At 46.2% G+C, this 19110-nt stretch overlaps 1 protein-coding gene across 1 annotated transcript in view; it reads right to left on the reverse strand.

The window, feature by feature from the left end:
* Positions 1-18326, reverse strand: part of CFAP92 (cilia and flagella associated protein 92 (putative)) — a 119599-nt gene extending 101273 nt beyond the window's left edge. Inside the window, exons 1-3 of the mRNA XM_077278598.1 lie at positions 18225-18326; positions 11890-12243; positions 8930-9123 (exon numbers count right to left, since the gene is read on the reverse strand). Of these exons, the coding sequence (XP_077134713.1) occupies positions 8930-9123; positions 11890-12208 (513 nt within the window). The 5' untranslated portion in view covers positions 12209-12243; positions 18225-18326. The remainder of the gene's footprint in view (positions 1-8929; positions 9124-11889; positions 12244-18224) is intronic.
* Between the last annotated feature and the right edge of the window lie 784 nt (positions 18327-19110).

Consider the following 19110-nt stretch of genomic DNA (forward strand, 5'->3'; position numbering starts at 1 on the left):
TTAGGATTATTATATGATGAACCGAATTCTGTGGATCAAGCGGAGAAAACCTTGTTGGCCCTGTCTCAGGGTCAAGAGGCGGCAGAATTTAGAAAATGGTCTGTGTTGACTAAATGGAATAATGATGCTTTGGCGGCAATTTTCAGAAAGGGTCTTTCTGAATCCGTTAAAGATGTTATGGTGGGGTTTCCCACGCCTTCCGGTTTGAGTGATTCTATGTCTCTGGCCATTCAGATTGATCGGCGCTTGCGGGAGCGTCAAACTGTGCGCGCGCTGTGGCGTCGTCCTAAGAGCAAAGTCCTGAGCCAATGCAGTGTGATAGGATTTTGTCTAGAACGGAACGACAAGGATTCAGACGTCAGAATAGGTTGTGTTATTATTGTGGCGACGCTTCTCATGTCATTTCAGTCTGCCCTAAGTGGACAAAAAGGATCGCTAGTTCATTTACTATCAGTACTGTACAACCTAAATTTCTGTTATCGGTGTCCTTGATCTGCTCATTGTCATTATTTTCTGTCATGGCGTTTGTGGATTCAGGCGCCGCCTTGAACTTAATGGATTTTGAGTTTGCCAGGCGTTGTGGTTTTCCCTTGCAGCCTTTGCAGAACCCTATTCCTTTAGGGAATTGATGCTACACCTTTGGCTAAAAATAAGCCCCAGTTTTGGACACAGGTGACCATGCACATGGCACCAGCCCATCAGGAAGATTGTCAATTTCTGGTGTTGCATAATTTGCATGATGTTATCGTGCTGGGTTTCCCGTGGTTGCAGGTACATAATCCTGTGTTGGATTGGAAATCTATGTCTGTGACTAGTTGGGGTTGTCAGGGGGTTCATAATGATGTTCCTTTGATGTCAATCTCCTCTTCTTCCTCTTCTGAAATTCCAGAGTTTTTGTCTGATTTTCAGGATGTATTCGATGAGCCCAAGTCCAGTTCCCTTCCACCGCACAGGGACTGTGATAGTGCGATTGACTTGATTCCAGGCAGTAAGTTTCCTAAGGGCCGACTTTTCAACCTGTCTGTGCCTGAACATACCGCCATGCGGAGTTATGTTAAGGAGTCTTTGGAGAAAGGGCATATTCGGCCATCTTCTTCACCGTTGGGAGCAGGGTTTTTTTTTGTTGCTAAGAAGGATGGCTCCTTGATACCTTGTATTGATTATCGCCTCTTGAATAAGATCACGGTCAAGTTTCAATACCCTTTACCTTTGCTTTCCGATTTGTTTGCTAGGATTAAGGGGGCTAGTTGGTTTATGAAGATTGACCTTCGGGGGGCATATAATCTTGTTCGTATTAAGCAGGGTGATGAATGGAAAACTGCGTTTAATACGCCCGAAGGCCATTTTGAATACCTTGTGATGCCATTCGGGCTCACTAACGCTCCATATGTTTTTCAATCCTTCATGCATGATATCTTCCGGACTTATATTGATAAATTCTTGATTGTATATTTGGACGATATTTTGATTTTTTCCGATGATTGGAAGTCTCATGTGGAACAGGTCAGGATGGTATTTCAGATCCTTCGTGACAATGCTTTGTTTGTGAAGGGGTCCAAGGTTCTCTTTGGGGTGCAGAAGGTTTCTTTTTTGGACTTTATTTTTTCTTCCTCATCTATGGAGATGGATCTGGTTAAGGTTCAGGCCATTCATGATTGGATTCAACCCACATCCGTGAAGAGCCTTCAGAAATTTTGGGGTTTTGCAAATTTTTATCGCCGGTTCATTGCTAACTTCTCCAGCGTGGTTAAACCCTTGACTGATTTGACGAAAAAAGGCGCTGATGTGGCGAATTGGTCCTCTGCGGCTGTCTCTGCCTTTCAGGAGCTTAAACGCCGATTTACTTCTGCTCCGGTGTTGCGCCAACCAGATGTTTCTCTTCCGTTTCAGGTTGAGATTGATGCTTCTGAGATTGGGGCAGGGGCCGTTTTGTCTTAGAGGGATTCTGTTGGTTCTTTGATGAAACCGTGTGCCTTCTTCTCCTGCAAGTTTTCGCCTGCTGAACGCAATTATGTTGTTGGCAATCGGGAGTTGTTGGCTATGAAGTGGGCGTTTGAGGAGTGGCGACATTGGCTTGAGGGGGCCAAGCACCGTATTGTGGTCCTGACCAATCATAAGAATTTGATTTACCTCGAGTCTGCCAAACGGCTGAGTCCTAGACAGGCTCGATGGTCTTTGTTTTTTTTCCCGTTTTGATTTCGTGGTTTCGTATCTTCCGGGTTCCAAAAATATTAAGGCTGATGCCCTTTCTAGGAGTTTTTTGCCTGATTCTCCTGAGGTCCTTGAACCGGTCGGCATTCTGAAAGAAGGGGTGGTCCTTTCTGCCATTTCCCCTGATTTACGGCGGGTTCTTCAGGAATTTCAGGCTGATAGACCTGACCGCTGTCCTGTGGGGAAATTGTTTGTTCCTGACAGATGGACTAGTAGAGTGATTTCTGAGGTTCACTGTTCTGTGTTGGCTGGTCATCCTGGTATTTTTGGTACCAGAGATTTGGTTGGTAGGTCCTTTTGGTGGCCTTCGTTGTCACGTGATGTGCGTTCTTTTGTGCAGTCCTGTGGGACTTGTGCGCGGGCCAAGCCTTGTTGTTCCCGTGCTAGTGGGTTACTTTTGCCATTGCCGGTCCCTGAGAGGCCCTGGACGCATATTTCTATGGATTTTATTTCTGATCTTCCGGTTTCCCAGAGGATGTCGGTTATCTGGGTTGTTTGTGACCGGTTTTCTAAGATGGTTCATTTGGTGCCTTTGCCTAAATTGCCTTCCTCTTCAGAGTTGGTTCCGTTGTTTTTTCAGCATGTGGTTCGTTTGCATGGTATTCCGGAGAATATTGTGTCTGACAGAGGTTCCCAGTTTGTTTCTAGGTTTTGGCGGGCCTTTTGTGCTAGGCTGGGCATTGATTTGTCTTTTTCTTCTGCATTTCATCCTCAGACAAATGGCCAGACCGAGCGAACAAATCAGACTTTGGAGACTTATTTGAGATGCTTTGTGTCTGCCGATCAGGATGATTGGGTGGCCTTTTTGCCATTGGCCGAGTTTGCCCTTAATAATCGGGCTAGTTCGGCTACTTTGGTTTCGTCTTTTTTTTGTAATTTTGGTTTTCATCCTCGTTTTTCTTCTGGGCAGGTTGAGCCTTCTGTCTGTCCTGGTGTGGATTCTGTGGTTGACAGGTTGCAGCAGATTTGGGCTCATGTGGTGGACAATTTGGTGTTGTCTCAGGAGGAGGCTCAACGTTTTGCTAACCGTCGTCGGTGTGTTGGTTCCCGGCTTCGGGTTGGGGATTTGGTTTGGTTGTCTTCCCATCATGTTCCTATGAAGGTCTCTTCCCCTAAGTTTAAGCCTCGGTTTATTGGTCCTTATAGGATTTCTGAAATTATTAATCCGGTGTCTTTTCGATTGGCGCTTCCGGCCTCTTTTGCTATCCATAATGTCTTCCATAGATCTTTATTGCGGAAATATGTGGTGCCCGTTGTTCCCTCTGTTGATCCTCCGGCCCCTGTTTTGGTTGATGGGGAGTTGGAGTATGTGGTTGAGAAGATTTTGGATTCTCGTTTTTCGAGGCAGAGGCTTCAGTACCTTGTCAAATGGAAGGGTTATGGCCAGGAGGATAATTCTTGGGTTTTTGCTTTTGATGTCCATACTGCTGATCTGGTCCGTGCCTTTTATCTGGCTCGTCCTGATCGGCCTGGGGGTGCTGGTGAGGGTTCGGTGACCCCTCCTCAAGGGGAGGGTACTGTTGTGAATTCTGCTTTTGGGTTCCCTCCGGTGGTAGTAGGTGGTAATGCAGTTGTTCCTGGGTTGCAGTCCTGGTCAGGTGTGTCTGCTGATTGCAGTTCTGACTGGGGTATTTAGGTGTGCAGGATTTATTAGTCCTTGCCAGTTGTCAATTGTTGTTGGGAGGTTATGGACCTCTGTCTGGTTCCTCCTGCCTTTCTGCCAAATCAGCAAAGATAAGTGTCTGTTTTTTTTTTCTGTGGCTCACATGCTGTGTGCTTCACAATTCAGTGCTATTCTTTGTGTTTTCTTGTCCAGCTTAGACTGTGTCAGTATTTTCTCAGTCTTGTTGGATTCTCTGGAGTGGCAGATATACATTCCATGTCTTTAGTTAGATTGTGGAACTTTTTGTATTATCTGTTGTGGATATTTTTGGAAGGGTTTTAATACTGACCGCTTAGTAATCTGTCCTATCCTTTCCTATTTAGCTAGAGTGGCCTCTTTTGCTGAATCCTGTTTTCTACCTGCGTGTGTCTATTCTTCTCCTACTCACAGTCATTATTCGTGGGGGGCTGCCTATCCTTTGGGGGTCTGCTCTGAGGTAAGATAGCATTCCTATTTCCATCTATAGGGGTATTTAGTCCTCCGGCTGTGTCGAGGTGTCTAGGGTTTGTTAGGCACACCCCACGGCTACTTCTAGTTGCGGTGTTAGTTCAGGATTTGCGGTCAGTACGGGTTCCACCGACTCCAGAGAAAGTTTTCATGCGGCTCCAAGGTCACCAGATCATAACAGTCCCCCAAGACACGTAGTGGGTGAAACGCTACAGTATATATAGCAAAGCTGTATGTGCACACTGTGGGGGCGTCATACAGTGTGATGAGTGTGTCTGTAAGGGCATAATATATTTTGGTAAGCACTGTTGGGGCATTATACTATGTGTGGGGGACGGTGGGGGCATCTTACTGTATAAAGAGTACTGTGGGGACCATAAAAGTGTGTGAACACTAATAGGCTGCACTAGGAGCAACAGTTCTGTGTGTTCACATACAAAGGACTGTCCGGGGTTAGGGAAGTGGCTTTCATGCCACAGTATGTGTACCTCTTTCCTGTCTTTCAAAGTTGTGAAATATGTATTGTAGTGCAGCAGGGTTGGTGCAGTGTGACATACAGGGAGTGACCAAAGGAAACAAAGTGACTTTAATGTCCAACGTACTCACAAACGGAAAACAAATGGTATCCTCCGGATCGCAGCCGGGAATCAAGAGAGTCTGTATCCGGGTTCGGTTGCTGTGGGCAACTGCACCACCATGTAATGCTGAGGGGTGCCAGCCCTTTTGGCTTCGCTTGGCTCTGTTTACACAGGCTCAACCTTGCAGAGCCACCTGCTCTGCAGTTTGAAAACCAAGACTCACACACCCAACCCTTTGCTGCAGGGTGGCCATGGGCCACTTGTAAGACTCGGCCTGGAGGGAGCAAACTGCCCCACTACCATCCTGTAGTTTGCTCCAAAAATAAAAGCCCATGCTGGGTTTTCTTAAATCTGCCTTGGGCAAATAGCTTGTCCAAGACCACACTTACTTTTATTTTGCACTGCAATCACAGCTATGCCTGTGACTGCAATGCACTCCAGTGGCCTTGATACACTTCTATGTGCATCCTGGGGGACACATAGCAACCCTCGCATATAACACCCTCTTCAATCTGGCTTCCGCTCTTTACACTCTACTGAAACTGCCCTCACTAAAGTCTCTAATGACCTACTAACAGCTAAATCTAATGGTCACTACTCCATGCTAATTCTCTTGGAACTCTCCGCAGCATTCAATACTGTGGATCATCAGCTCCTCCTCACTATGCTCCGCTCCATCGGCATTAAGGACACCGTTCTCTCTTGGTTCTCCTCCTATCTCTCTGACCGATCCTTCACTGTATGTTTTGCTGGTTCTTCCTCCTCTCACCTTCCCCTTACTGTTGGGGTTCCTCAAGGATCAGTCCTAGGCCCCCTCCTCTTCTCTTTGTATACTGCCCCTATTGGACAAACAATCAGTAGATTTGGGTTCCAGTACCATCTCTATGCTGACGACACCCAATTATACACCTCTTCTCCTGCTTTCACTCCGACCTTCTTAGAAAACACCAGTGATTGTCTTACCGCTGTCTCTAACATCATGTCCTCCCTCTATCTGAAACTGAACCTGTCAAAAACTGAACTCCTTGTGTTCTCTCCCTCTACTAACCTACCTTTGCCTGACATTGCCACCTCCGTGTGCGGTTCAATCATTACTCCAAAGCAACATGCCCGCTGCCTTGGGGTCATCCTTGATTCCGAGCTTTCATTCACCCCCCACATCCGATCACTGGCTCGCTCTTCTTATCTGCATCTCAAAAACATTTCTAGAATTCGCCCTTTTCTTACTTTCGACTCTGCAAAAACTCTCACTGTTTCTCTTATTCATTCCCGTCTGGACTATTGTAACTCTCTACTAATCGGCCTCCCTCTTACCAAACTCTCCCCGCTCCAATCTGTCCTGAATGCTGCTGCCAGGATCATATTCCTCACAAACCGTTACACCGATGCCTCTACCTTGTGCCAGTCATTACACTGGCTACCCATCCACTCCAGAATCCAGTACAAAACTACTACCCTCATCCACAAAACACTCCATGGCTCAGCACCACCCTACATCTCCTCTCTGGTCTCAGTCTACCACCCTACCCTTGCCCTCCGCTCCGCTAATGACCTCAGGTTAGCATCTTCAATAATCAGAACCTCCCACTCCCGTCTCCAAGACTTTACACGTGCTGCGCCGATTCTTTGGAATGCACTACCTAGGTTAATACGATTAATCCCCAATCCCCACAGTTTTAAGCGTGCCCTAAAAACACATTTGTTCAGACTGGCCTACCGCCTCAATGCATTAACCTAACTATCCCTGTGTGGCCTATTAAAAATAGAAAAAAAAACAAAACACATAATCAGGTTCCTCGCATCGTGTTCTCATACACTTTATGCAGTTAATAGCACTCTGTGTCTGTACTGCTACATACTTAGGCAGTTAACTGGTTCATGCAGCTTTACATGAACACCCGAGCCTTACACTATGGCTGGTCCAAATAATTAAGGCAATTGTTACCATCCACCTCTCGTGTCTCCCCTTTTCCTCATAGTTTGTAAGCTTGCGAGCAGGGCCCTCATTCCTCCTGGTATCTATTTTGAACTGTGATTTCTGTTATGCTATAATGTCTATTGTCTGTAAAAGTCCCCTCTATAAGTTGTAAAGCGCTGCGGAATATGTTGGCGCTATATAAATAAAAATTATTATTATTATAACACCCTGTCACTGCCTCACAGTATGCTATTTGCTATTGAACAGGGGCTTTCATAGTTTCAACCTACATATGCACTTCGTTCGGCACTCGCCATCATTACAAATATCTGTTTTACTTTAAAACACTGCAACATGGATAAGGCCTCCGCCAGCTTCTGAGCCAGGCTCTGCTTCATTGAAAAACAAAGATTTTTCTAATGATGGAACCTTTCTCTAATTTGTTTCCTGTAGTCTTGGACCACATAAATCACCTGCATGTTAACTTTAACTGCTGCCCGATTTATAACACTTTATTACTCCCGCATGACACAGGACGGGCGCCGGTTCAGGAGCTTAGCCCATGCCACACAGGACAGGTGTCAGCTCAGGAGCTGAGCCCGCACCACACAGGTCAGGTGCCGGCTCAGGAGCTAAGCCCAAACCACACAGGACAGGTGCCGGCTCAGGAGCTGAGCCTGCACCACACAGGGTAGGTGCCGGTTCAGGAGCTTAGGCCGCACCACACAAGACAGGTGCTGGCTCAGGAGCTAAGCCTGCACCACATAGGGTAGGTGCCGGTTCAGGAGCTGAGCCCGGACCACACAGGACAGGTGCTGGTTCAGTAGCTAAACCCGCACCACACAGGACAGGTGCCGGCTCAGGAGCTGAGCCTGCACCACACAGGGTAGGTGCCGGTTCAGGAGCTTAGGCCGCACCACACAAGACAGGTGCTGGCTCAGGAGCTTAGCCCGTACCACACAGGACAGGTGCCGGCTCTGGAGCTTAGCCCGCACCACACAGGGCAGGTGCCGGCTCAGGAGCTTAGCCCGCACCACACAGGGCAGGTGCCGGTTCAGGAGCTTAGCCCATGCCACACAGGACAGGTGTCAGCTCAGGAGCTGAGCCCGCACCACACAGGTCAGGTGCCGGCTCAGGAGCTAAGCCCAAACCACACAGGACAGGTGCCGGCTCAGGAGCTGAGCCTGCACCACACAGGGTAGGTGCCGGTTCAGGAGCTTAGGCCGCACCACACAAGACAGGTGCTGGCTCAGGAGCTAAGCCTGCACCACATAGGGTAGGTGCCGGTTCAGGAGCTGAGCCCGGACCACAGGACAGGTGCTGGTTCAGTAGCTAAACCCGCACCACACAGGACAGGTGCCGGCTCAGGAGCTGAGCCTGCACCACACAGGGTAGGTGCCGGTTCAGGAGCTTAGGCCGCACCACACAAGACAGGTGCTGGCTCAGGAGCTTAGCCCGTACCACACAGGACAGGTGCCGGCTCTGGAGCTTAGCCCGCACCACACAGGGCAGGTGCCGGCTCAGGAGCTTAGCCCGCACCACACAGGGCAGGTGCCGGCTCAGGAGCTTAGCCCGCACCACACAGGACAGGTGTCGGCTCAGGAACTGAGCCTGCATCACATAGAGCAGGTGCTGGCTGTGTTATACATCCGGCACCTGCCTCTCACAGCAGCAATCACCGATGTTTTACCATTTCTCTAACAGCATTTGACCCTTGTGGTGTGTCTGTTTTGTCACCCTTCAGCCCACTTGCGACGTGGTCATAGGGTGCAGATGGGTTGCCATGGCAGGTGGGGGGTTACTGAAGATTCCCATCTTGGAGATCTTATGAAGCCCAACTACAGTGGTTAAATAAAGATATGGCAGTATGTCACATCTAGAAAGCCCTAATGGCGGCAGTTATCTCCTATGAGAAAAAAAGAATTGGTTGTTATAATTTAACATGCCCTATGCTTCCGGTATCATTAAAGGTAGATTTGGGGGCCCCCATACACACAAGACTTTGCTCTAATTTGCATCCCAATGGTATGATAAGATCCCTATGGAAAGTAAATCAACTTTAATCTGCCGGACAATATAAAATGTAATTATTATTCAACATATTATTCTTACCCGAGTCTCATGCTCCATGTACAGCTTGGCCACAACCCCAAACATGACTACGTCCACTTTGGTGGGTTCTGTGTCTTCAGGGAGGAGAAAATATTCAAAGTGGAAATATTTCTGGGCTTTTGGAGCTTCAATGACGTTCTTGGGGGCCTTACTGTGGCCTTTTCCTTTACCGTCAGCATTGCATATATTGTCTTCTACAGAAACGATAAAACACAGTGAGGAGGGATAAAGGACAAACAGAGCTGCTCAGAGAAACACAATTGGCTTCTGTTCACATCACGTTTAGACCCTTCGCCAGAGGTATATTTTATGAGGATCTCCTCATGTACAACTTTGACAGAAGACAGCAGAGCATTTCACTGTATAGGTCACTGTATAGGCCCAGTATACACTGGGAAACGTCACTAATAACAGTTTGTAAAATAAACCTACACCGCGCGGTGCATACCTCTGTATGGCGAGGTTCACATTTGTATAGTCCATTCCATCGGATGTATATGCCTGAATTGCAAAAAAAACTGTATTCACATGTATACAGCAGATATCAAAAGGGAAAGACATCGTTTAAAAAAATGTTATTTTGACTTTGGCTTGTTTTTTCAGATTTACATCTTACTGCATTTTTGGGATGTACAAAAAACATAGTTGATCACGTTTTTTGGTTTCAAACAACATATGAAAGTTGTACACATTTTATTTGTCCATTATCCATGGGAGACATGTTGAGAAGTATAAGGGTATGTGCAAACAATCCGGAGTTGCTGCAAGTTTGACATACTTATGCAGCGTCAAACCCGCAGCGGCCAGATGTTACAGCATAGTGGATGGGATCTCAAGAAATCCCATGTCCACTATGCGTCCACAGACACCCGCAGAGACTGACATACGGCGTGCCTTTCCAGACTGCAGCATGTCAATTTCTCTTGCAGAGACACTAGTCTCCGCAACAGAAATTTCACCCCTAGAATGTATTGAACGCAGTGAATCCGCACAGTTCAGTGAACACATGCGGATTTACCTGGGCTCAACAGACACCAGCTATTTAGACCTAGCGAACACGAGCTGCGTCCAGAGCATTGCAAGTTCCGGATCGTGTGCACCCGGCCTAACAGTATGTTTCAATACATAGTAACATAGTTATTAAGGTTGAAGGAAGACTTTAAGTCCATCTAGTTCAACCCATAGCCTAACCTAACATGCCCTAACATGTTGATCCAGAGGAAGGCAAAAAAAAACCCATGTGGCAAAGAGTAAGCTCCCCACTGGGGAAAAAATTCCTTCCCGGCTCCACATACGGCAATCAGACTAGTTCCCTGGATCAACGCCCTATCAAGGAATCTAGTGTATATACCCTGTAACATTATACTTTTCAAGAAAGGCATCCAGTCCCCTCTTAAATTTAAGTAAGGAATCACTCATTACAACATCATACGGCAGAGAGTTCCATAGTCTCATACATCATGTTCACAACGCGTTTTACCCTACAGTCAGTGGCTCAGTTGGTGCTAATGTCTGAAGACGAAAACAACGGGACTCAGGCGTATGCACTGCAGAGGCCATTGACTGTACAAAAAAAAAAGCAGACAAAATCACTGCATGCTCTGTCGGACACTATGCATCAGCTGTATCCGCCCATTAGAGGCAGGCTTCAAAACACAGTTACCACGTCTTGGCATGAGCATCAGTCAGATACGGCAGTGACTCCATCTGCATTATTGCAGTCAATGGCCTTGACAGCGCATAAATCCGGATCCCATTTTCCTGAGATAAGACCCGACGGAGTCACTAACAAAGCAAAATGCAACGTGAGCCTCATTCACACATCTGTGCTGCAAGTACGTGCTGTAAGTACGTGTTGTGCCTGCTTTTTTCACAAATACCACATGTACCCTTTATAGTCTGTGGTGCTGTTCACACATCTGAGTTTTTAAATAGAATGTGGGTCTGTGCAAAACACATGGAGACATGTCCGGTTTTTTTTTCGGCAGCATGGATGACAAGGACCAAAAGAAGTCTATGGGTCCGTGAAAAACAAATAGCGCACATGGATGGCATACAAGTCCGTGTGCCGTCTGTTTTTAACATTGCAAAGTACAGAAGCTTTGTCATTTATTTCTTTATCAATTGTGAAAAACACTGATGACCACACTGATGGTAAAAACGGACACACGGGTGACTCATTGATGCACTTTTTTTCACGTATGTGTTTAAACATGGATGTGTGAATGAGGCTTAGGCTATGTGCACACGTATTTTTGAGAGCTGCAGATTTTAGAAATCTGCAGGTAAAAGGCACTGCATTTTACCTGCGGATTTACCGCGGTTTTTATGAGGATTCCACCTGCGGTTTACACCTGCGGATTCCTATTGTGGAGCAGGTGTAAACCGCAGCGGACTCCGCACAAAGAATTGACATGCTGCGGAATGTAACCCGCAGCGTTTCCGCGCGTTTTTTTCTGCAGCATGTGCACTGCGGATTGCGGTTTCCATTGTACTGTAAATGCATGGAAAGCTGCAGCTGCAGATCCGCTGCGAAACAGCAGCAAAATCCACAACGTGTGCACATAGCCTCTAGGTGTATATGTATCATTAAAAGCTTGTTGAAAAGAGAATTAAAAAATAAAAGCATAAAGACATATACCACCATACGGACATGTATATTATTAGGGTATTCCCATCTCAACCACACATGGATAAGATAGGAATATCTGTCTCGGCGGCGGCCACAGCAGTCGGGATGACAGAATCATCAGAAGCGGCTACACTGTGCCGAGTTGTTTCAGCAACTCCTAACCACTTCTATGGGAGTTATGGAAAGAGTGTAGTCCTTGGACTTTGCATTTCCATAGTCCTGATGACGTGGCCAGAAACATTTACAGCTATGAATGGCTGAGATGGGAATATCCCATTAAAGAGAACAGACCAAGCATGTTACTTTTCTATATGGGAATAAAAATGACCTTTTTTGGGTGGTGACGGGATGGCAAAGCTGATGGTAACTGTGCAAGTCACTGTGTGGGGCTTATCTTGTAAATCTCTACTTGCAGGCACACCACGTGCTTCTTTAGCCTCTTGTATTAAACCATCGGTGGTCACTTGACTCTCGGCCTCACATGGCCTATCTTTCTCAAACCGCACTTTCCCTATCTCCGGAGAGGAGCAATCAGTTCCATAATCCGACAAATCTTCCTTTCCTGATGCCAATGTTCTTTGCTGGGATCTGGATTCATTGTCGGTAGGGACACCGCTGTCGTAGTCTTCAGATTCTGCAGCCATCATCTCCTCTGAAGCAAGATCCGAGGACGTGTCGTCAGCTGCAAACAGAAAGGAAGAGCCAATCATAGACGCTCCGAATGGAGAAAGATCATAGGATGGAAGTATACGATTTGGCATTTCTAATGTAAAGATATGGAAAAATAGTCTCAGAGAAAATGTTTTTACCTAAATATTGAGAATGATCAGAACCACTAACAGGCTCCATATCAGCAATACTAGTTGTATTTAATTCATTGAAAGAAAATTACCATGAAAAATTGCATGTAAAAACGAAGGCAAATAACCGTACATCGGAAGCTACCCTTAGGCCATGTTCCCACGTGCTGAAATATTTTTTTCCTGCTGCATTTGTTATGTTTTCTAAAGTTCTACACAACAAAAAATGCAAGAGCAATTTGCTGAGTTTTGTGCAGTTATCATTGCTTTTCTTGATGCTTTTTTGATGCAGTTTTGATGCATCAGTTTGTAATTCAATTTTTTTTAGTGCAGAAATGCTGGGACTCCACACTTAAAACGCAATTGCTTTTCTTCAATGTACTTTTTCAGTCTCCCCATAAAAGTGTAGTTCAACAAAGTCTTTAAAGAGGTATTCCCATCTCCAAGATCCTATCCCAATAATGTAATAATAATAATTAGTAAATACTTCCTATTAGAAATGCAGTATAGTTCTTCGGGTTCGTTATATCTCTTTCCTCATGTGTAGGCATTGCAGGACCATAGGTATCCATGGTTACGACCACTACCAACTAGTTATCACTATATCAGTGGTCGTAACCATCGATACTTAAGGTCCTGCAATGACTACACATGAGGAAAGAGACATAGCAAATCAGAAGAACTATACTACTCTTCTAATTGGAAGCATTTACTAATATTATTATTATTACACCTACTACATATTGGGATAGGATCCTGGAGAGTACCCCTTTTAAATGCTGAGTGACAAGGAGTTTTTATTAAATCACATCCCCTTTGCTTGGACTGTTAACTGCACAAAAACTGCAATCGAAAAAATACAACGTTTATACTACATAGGATATGGCCTTAAAGTGAATCTGTCATAGGATTAATGCTGCCCAAAACAAAGGCAGCAGGACTGATTTATTTATTTTAAATTATATAGCACCATCCTATTCTGCAGTAGAGTTGAGCGCATTTTTTCAACATTCGGTCGCGATTATGATCGGCCTAACAATGTTTTTGCAATATTCGCCGAACACAGCCGAGCGTCATTGGAGTCAATAGGAGTAGAAATGAACGAATATGTTCAGAACCGATCATCAAACATAAATTTGGCACAAATAGGGTTCCAAAATGGAACCAATATGGCAAATTCAGATTCGGCAACTGATTCCTAACATACTCGCTCAGCTCTATTCCGCAGCGCTTTACAGACATCAATATCACTGTCCCCACTGAGGCTCACAATCAAGATTCCCTATTAGTTTGTCTTTGGAGTGTGGGAGGAAACCGGAGAACCTGGTGGAAACCCACGCAAACACGGGGAGAACATACAAACTCCTTTGTAGATGTTTTTCTTGGCGGGATCTGATCACAGGACCCCAGCGCTGCAAAGCTGCAGTGTTGACCACTGGGCTGCAAGCACTGCTCTGCAGATGGCCAGATTACTACCTCTGCTAGAAGCCTGGGAGTGCACACAGTCCAGGCTTCATTACTTGGCTTTAGTAGTGACAGTACATCAACATAGCTGCAGTCAGTCAGTGATTGGCTGCAGCATTGTCGAAGTGACGTCCTGCACCAGCCAAGTGAGCCCGGGGTAGCAGTGGAAACTCAGTGCTGGATCCTGAGAGGGTGAGTAAAGAATGGTTTGGGTTTTGTTTTGTTTTTTTGTTTTGTTTTTTTTACAACATATCAGGAAAAAAGTACAGAAACTGACTAACCCCTTTAAGAAGGGGAGGCCAAATAGTCTACCATAATCAAATGGTTGACTGCTTATCCCTTTTTTCACTCTAAGGAGAAAAAGCCAAACGTGTTAGCGGTGGTCTCAGACTCAATGAAATACAGCTTACGTACCCAGAAAATGTGGTCACCCCGACGTAATGTATGGCCAAAATGATGTCACTGCAAAGGAGCAATACTCAGACTGGCCACTACAGGGAGCTCCCAGCAGCCAGATTACCTGACAACACATGCACGGAAGTGAGAATACTCAGGGTGCCCAAGCGGTGGAGCCACTGAGCATAATAAGGAGGGGGAATAGTGAGCAAAACTATACAGTTGTAACCGCCACATGGAAAAATAAATACAGCTGCAATGCACTTTATAGTCTACTGATCATTGCATTACACCTGGCTGCCAATTTACCGTAATAGGAATTGTATTCTATAATGTATGAATAGTTGTAAGTCTGGAGTGTAGCAGTTGTGCCCAGGAGCTTACATATTACAGTTGTGGTATGTTTTTTTCAACAAAAACCCCTTTTGCAAACATATTTGGATTGTTGTTTAAATGGGTTATCTAGAGGACAACATTCTTTGGTAAAAAGAGCATACGGTTTAAAAAAAAAAAACATAAAAAGACTATACTCGCACTTTCTTGACACATAGGAAATGCTAGAAATGCAGCTCAGACAATCACCGGATGATTCACTTTGCACTTTCCGAAGTGGCAAATACGGATTTAGTTGTGGATATTCTGCAGATTTAGTACAGCTCTCGCCTTTTGTTTTGCAAAGGATGGGAATCCCCAGCATATATTGACAATCTGCAGATTTAAAATCCAACCTATTATGTTACGGTATGGATGTAGGGAAAAGGCGGATGTCGGCTGTGTTATACAGCTGGCACCTGCTTCTAATGGAAGCAACTGGAGCTAATTTTGATCGCTGCTGTTTTATTCCTAAATGTCGCTGTAAATTTCTGACTGTGGTATTTTAGTGGCGCAAGTCTGGTGGAGGCCCCTCACTTTATGCCGTGACCCCATTACAGGGTTGTCATTAATAAAGGATCCCTACACTGCCAGTTTGGAGCTCTAGTGAAGCCCCCCACAGATCTTTATTTGTACAATCAGATGATCACAGGTTCTGATCACTAGGGCACGTGCACCATTTCTGCATCTCTTGGCAGGGCAAAAGCAGCTGCAAAAACGCGCGTTTTTGATTGGAGTGACGTAAATTGAAAAACGCTGTCAAAAACGCACAGAGAATTGACATGCTGCAGATTATTTTCTGCACCAAATTAGCAAGCCAAAAATACTAAACGTGTGCATGACACTTCAGATTTCTCATTCACTTTGCCATCATCAGGTTTTGCCACAAATCCATGCAGGAAAAAAAGAGACAAAAATGCACCAAGTCTGCAATGCGTGCACACAACCTGAAAGTCACTTTCATATTTTGGCTTTTTTAAACTTTTTTTGGTCTCTAAGGGTTCTTTTAGATGTCAGTGTGCCGGGTACATGTGGTGACAGTTTTAACACGTACCAGAGACATTTACACATGTAGACCCATTCAAGGGAATGAGTCTGTGCATATCTCAGGGTGTTTCCACAGAACGTGTGTCCCTGGACAAATACGCTGACATGTCCGGTTTTACGTGCAGCACGGGCCGCAAAACGACATGCACGGGGATCACATACGTGTCATCAGTGAGACACGTACCAGCACCTGGGAAGCAGCGGTACTGTTAGCGCTAGTTCCTCGTCGCCGGGTGCTGAAGACCGCTCTCATCAGAATATTGAGAATTATATTCAAAGGCAACATCAACCCCACTCACCACCACCACAGGGCAAGTGGGAAGAGCCGGGCAAACCACCAGAATTGGCGCATATAAAAGATGTGCCTTTTCTGGGAGGCTATGGGCTGCTAGTTTTAGGCTGGGGGGACCCCTTACCAGCCTGAGAACACCAGCCCCCAGCTGTCTGCTTTAGCAAGGCTGGTTGTCAAAAAATGGGGGGACCCCACGCCGGTTACCGTATTTTACATTATTTAGTTAAATAAATATGGCGTGTGGACCCCTCTATTCTAGATAACCAGCCTTGGTAACACTGATAGATGAGGGTTGCAGGGCTCAGTTGTCAATTTTGCCTGGCTGGTTAGCAAAAATACAGAGAAACCCATGCTGTTTTTTTATTAATTTATAGCACAAGTGGAAGCTGTTGAATATTCATCAGCCACCACCTGCTCTCATTGTTATTAGCGGCAGCAGTTGTAGGCTGATAGGAGTAGTCATCCCATCAGATGACGCCTGCTCTCATTGTTATTAGCGGCAGCAGGTGTTGGCTGATAGGAGTAGTACTCCCATCAGATGACGCCTGCTCTCATTATTAGCGGCAGCAGGTGTAGGCTGATAGGAGTAGCAGTCCCATCAGATGACGCCTGCTCTCATTGTTATTAGCGGCAGCAGGTGTAGGCTGATAGTAGTCATCCCATCAGATGACGCCTGCTCTGTTATTAGCGGCAGCAGGTGTTGGCTGATAGGAGTAGTCATCCCATCAGATGACGCCTGGTCTCATTGTTATTAGCGGCAGCAGGTGTTGGCTGATAGGAGTAGTCGTCCCATCAGATGACGCCTGCTCTCGTTGTTATTAGCGGCAGCAGGCGTAGGCTGATAGGAGTAGTCCCATCAGATAACGCCTGCTCTCGTTATTAGCGGCAGCAGGTGTTGGCTGATAGGAGTAGTCAACCCATCAGATGACGCCTGGTCTCATTGTTATTAATTAGCGGCAGCAGGTGTAGGCTGATAGGAGTAGTAGTCCCATCAGATGACGCCTGCTCTCATTGTTATTAGCGGCAGCAGGTGTAGGCTGATAGGAGTAGTCATCCCATCAGATGATGCCTGCTCTCATTGTTATTAGCGGCAGCAGGTGTAGGCTGATAGGAGTCATCCCATCAGATGACGCCTGCTCTCACTGTTATTGGCGGCAGCAGGTGTTGGCTGATAGGAGTAGTCATCCCATCAGATGACGCCTGGTCTCATTGTTATTAGCGGCAGCAGGTGTTGGCTGATAGGAGTAGTCATCCCATCAGATGACGCCTGCTCTCGTTGTTATTAGCGGCAGCAGGCGTAGGCTGATAGGAGTAGTCCCATCAGATAACGCCTGCTCTCGTTATTAGCGGCAGCATGTGTTGGCTGATAGGAGTAGTCATCCCATCAGATAACGCCTGCTCTCGTTATTAGCGGCAGCAGGTGTAGGCTGATAGGAGTAGTCATCCCATCAGCTGCCGCCTGCTCTCGCTCTGATCAGTTGAGAACACAACTGTCAACATTATCCCCAGCTAGCTCAAAAAAAAGTTAAAGGGAACCCGCAGGCGTGTACTCCGGAGGACAGAGAATGAACTTCAATCCAATATTGCGGCCAGCATGCAGCCAGCGGGTAAGGAAAGGGTGAATCAAACACCCGAAAACCCCACCCATATGACCCAAAACTGGTCCCGCCAAATTCAGGTGACAGGTTCCCTTTAAGGCTCTAGCAAAATTGCCAGGCCACACAAACCCAATTTTTTTTATTACAAAGTTCTGACTAAACATGCTACATGACAATTTTATCAGCGAACAAAAAAAAAAAACTCCTATGGGTAAGTCCACTTCAAAAAAATGGAGGAATAAAAAAAATCAGGACTCTAGAAGAATGGGAGGAAAAAGCTGAAGAGCAGAAATGAACTATCGGAGGCGGCAGGAAAGGAGACGACACATTTATCATCAACCTTGCAAAATGCCCCCCCCCCCAAGCGACACATTTATCATCAACCTTGCAAAATGCCCCCCCCCCCCCCAAGTAAAATTTACAGGAACTTTTATAAAATTACAGAATGCGTCGTACTAATGCGCAATTCTTTATATTTAGTCTTTTTTTTCACCCTCTGGCACAGGCTACGTTTGTATCACGATACATGCTGGGAATTGTAGTGCCTCGCCGTTTGTAAGCCTACAGCAATGCATTCTGAGTTATAAACTACAAATCTGACATTTCCTAGAACCCCTGCCCAGTTTTTGTACACGGGACTGTCGTACAGAGTGTCTCATTGCCGAGTGTCAGCGGGTGCAGCTCCTCTCCTTACCTCCTCCGCAACTCTGTGTGTACAAAACTCAAGAAAGTAACGAGAAACCGAATGTCCATCCGCGGAGAAAAATAGTCCGCGGCGAATTTAGCATTTTTCTTCCTCATATACAAAGATTGCTAAAATCCAAATGCTCCTGTGGAGAACATTAACACTTTACCTCATCAAAGTGCTCATGAGTCCTAGTCAAACGTGAAGTAGGACCGGCGGATGGATACACAAGACTGCGCGTATACAAGTTACTATAGCGACGTCCTGTTCAGTCAGTGCATGTGCATGAGTGCAGTGCAGGGATTTGGGGTAGTCAGTGTGTAATGTGCTGTGCTGAGGTGGCTGGAATGTAATAAACAGTTATAGACTCTTTAGTGGTGAATATACGTAGTTACCTAGTTAAAGGGAACCTGTCACCATGTTTTTGGAAGATGGGATAAAAATAGCGTTAAATAGGGGCAGAGGTGGGCGTTACATTAGTGTGTTTGTTATGCGTTTATTACCCACCTAAGTTGCCGAAATACGTTTGCAAAGTCTCCGTTTTCGCCTGTCAATCAGGCTAGTCTGGTCAGATGGGCGTTGTCTTCCCCCAGATTTGGCGTAGTTTTCCGTTGGTGGCGTAGTGGTGTGCGCATGCCCAAGGTCCCGAATCCTCTGCCAGGGGATTTCAAAGAGCGCGGTGTCCGTTACTGCATTGGTGATCGGTGGGCGCGGCCATCTTCCTTTGGCCGCGCGTGCGCAGAAGCGGCGCTCTGCTGGCCGCGGCATCAGGAAAATGGCCGCGGGATGCCGCGCGTGCGCAGATGGATATCGCGGCGGCCATTTTCCTGAAGCCGCGGCCAGCAGAGCGCCGCTTCTGCGCACGCGCGGCCAAAGGAAGATGGCCGCGCCCACC

Source organism: Ranitomeya variabilis, chromosome 8 (genome assembly GCF_051348905.1).
Source record: "Ranitomeya variabilis isolate aRanVar5 chromosome 8, aRanVar5.hap1, whole genome shotgun sequence".
Taxonomy (NCBI): domain Eukaryota; kingdom Metazoa; phylum Chordata; class Amphibia; order Anura; family Dendrobatidae; genus Ranitomeya; species Ranitomeya variabilis.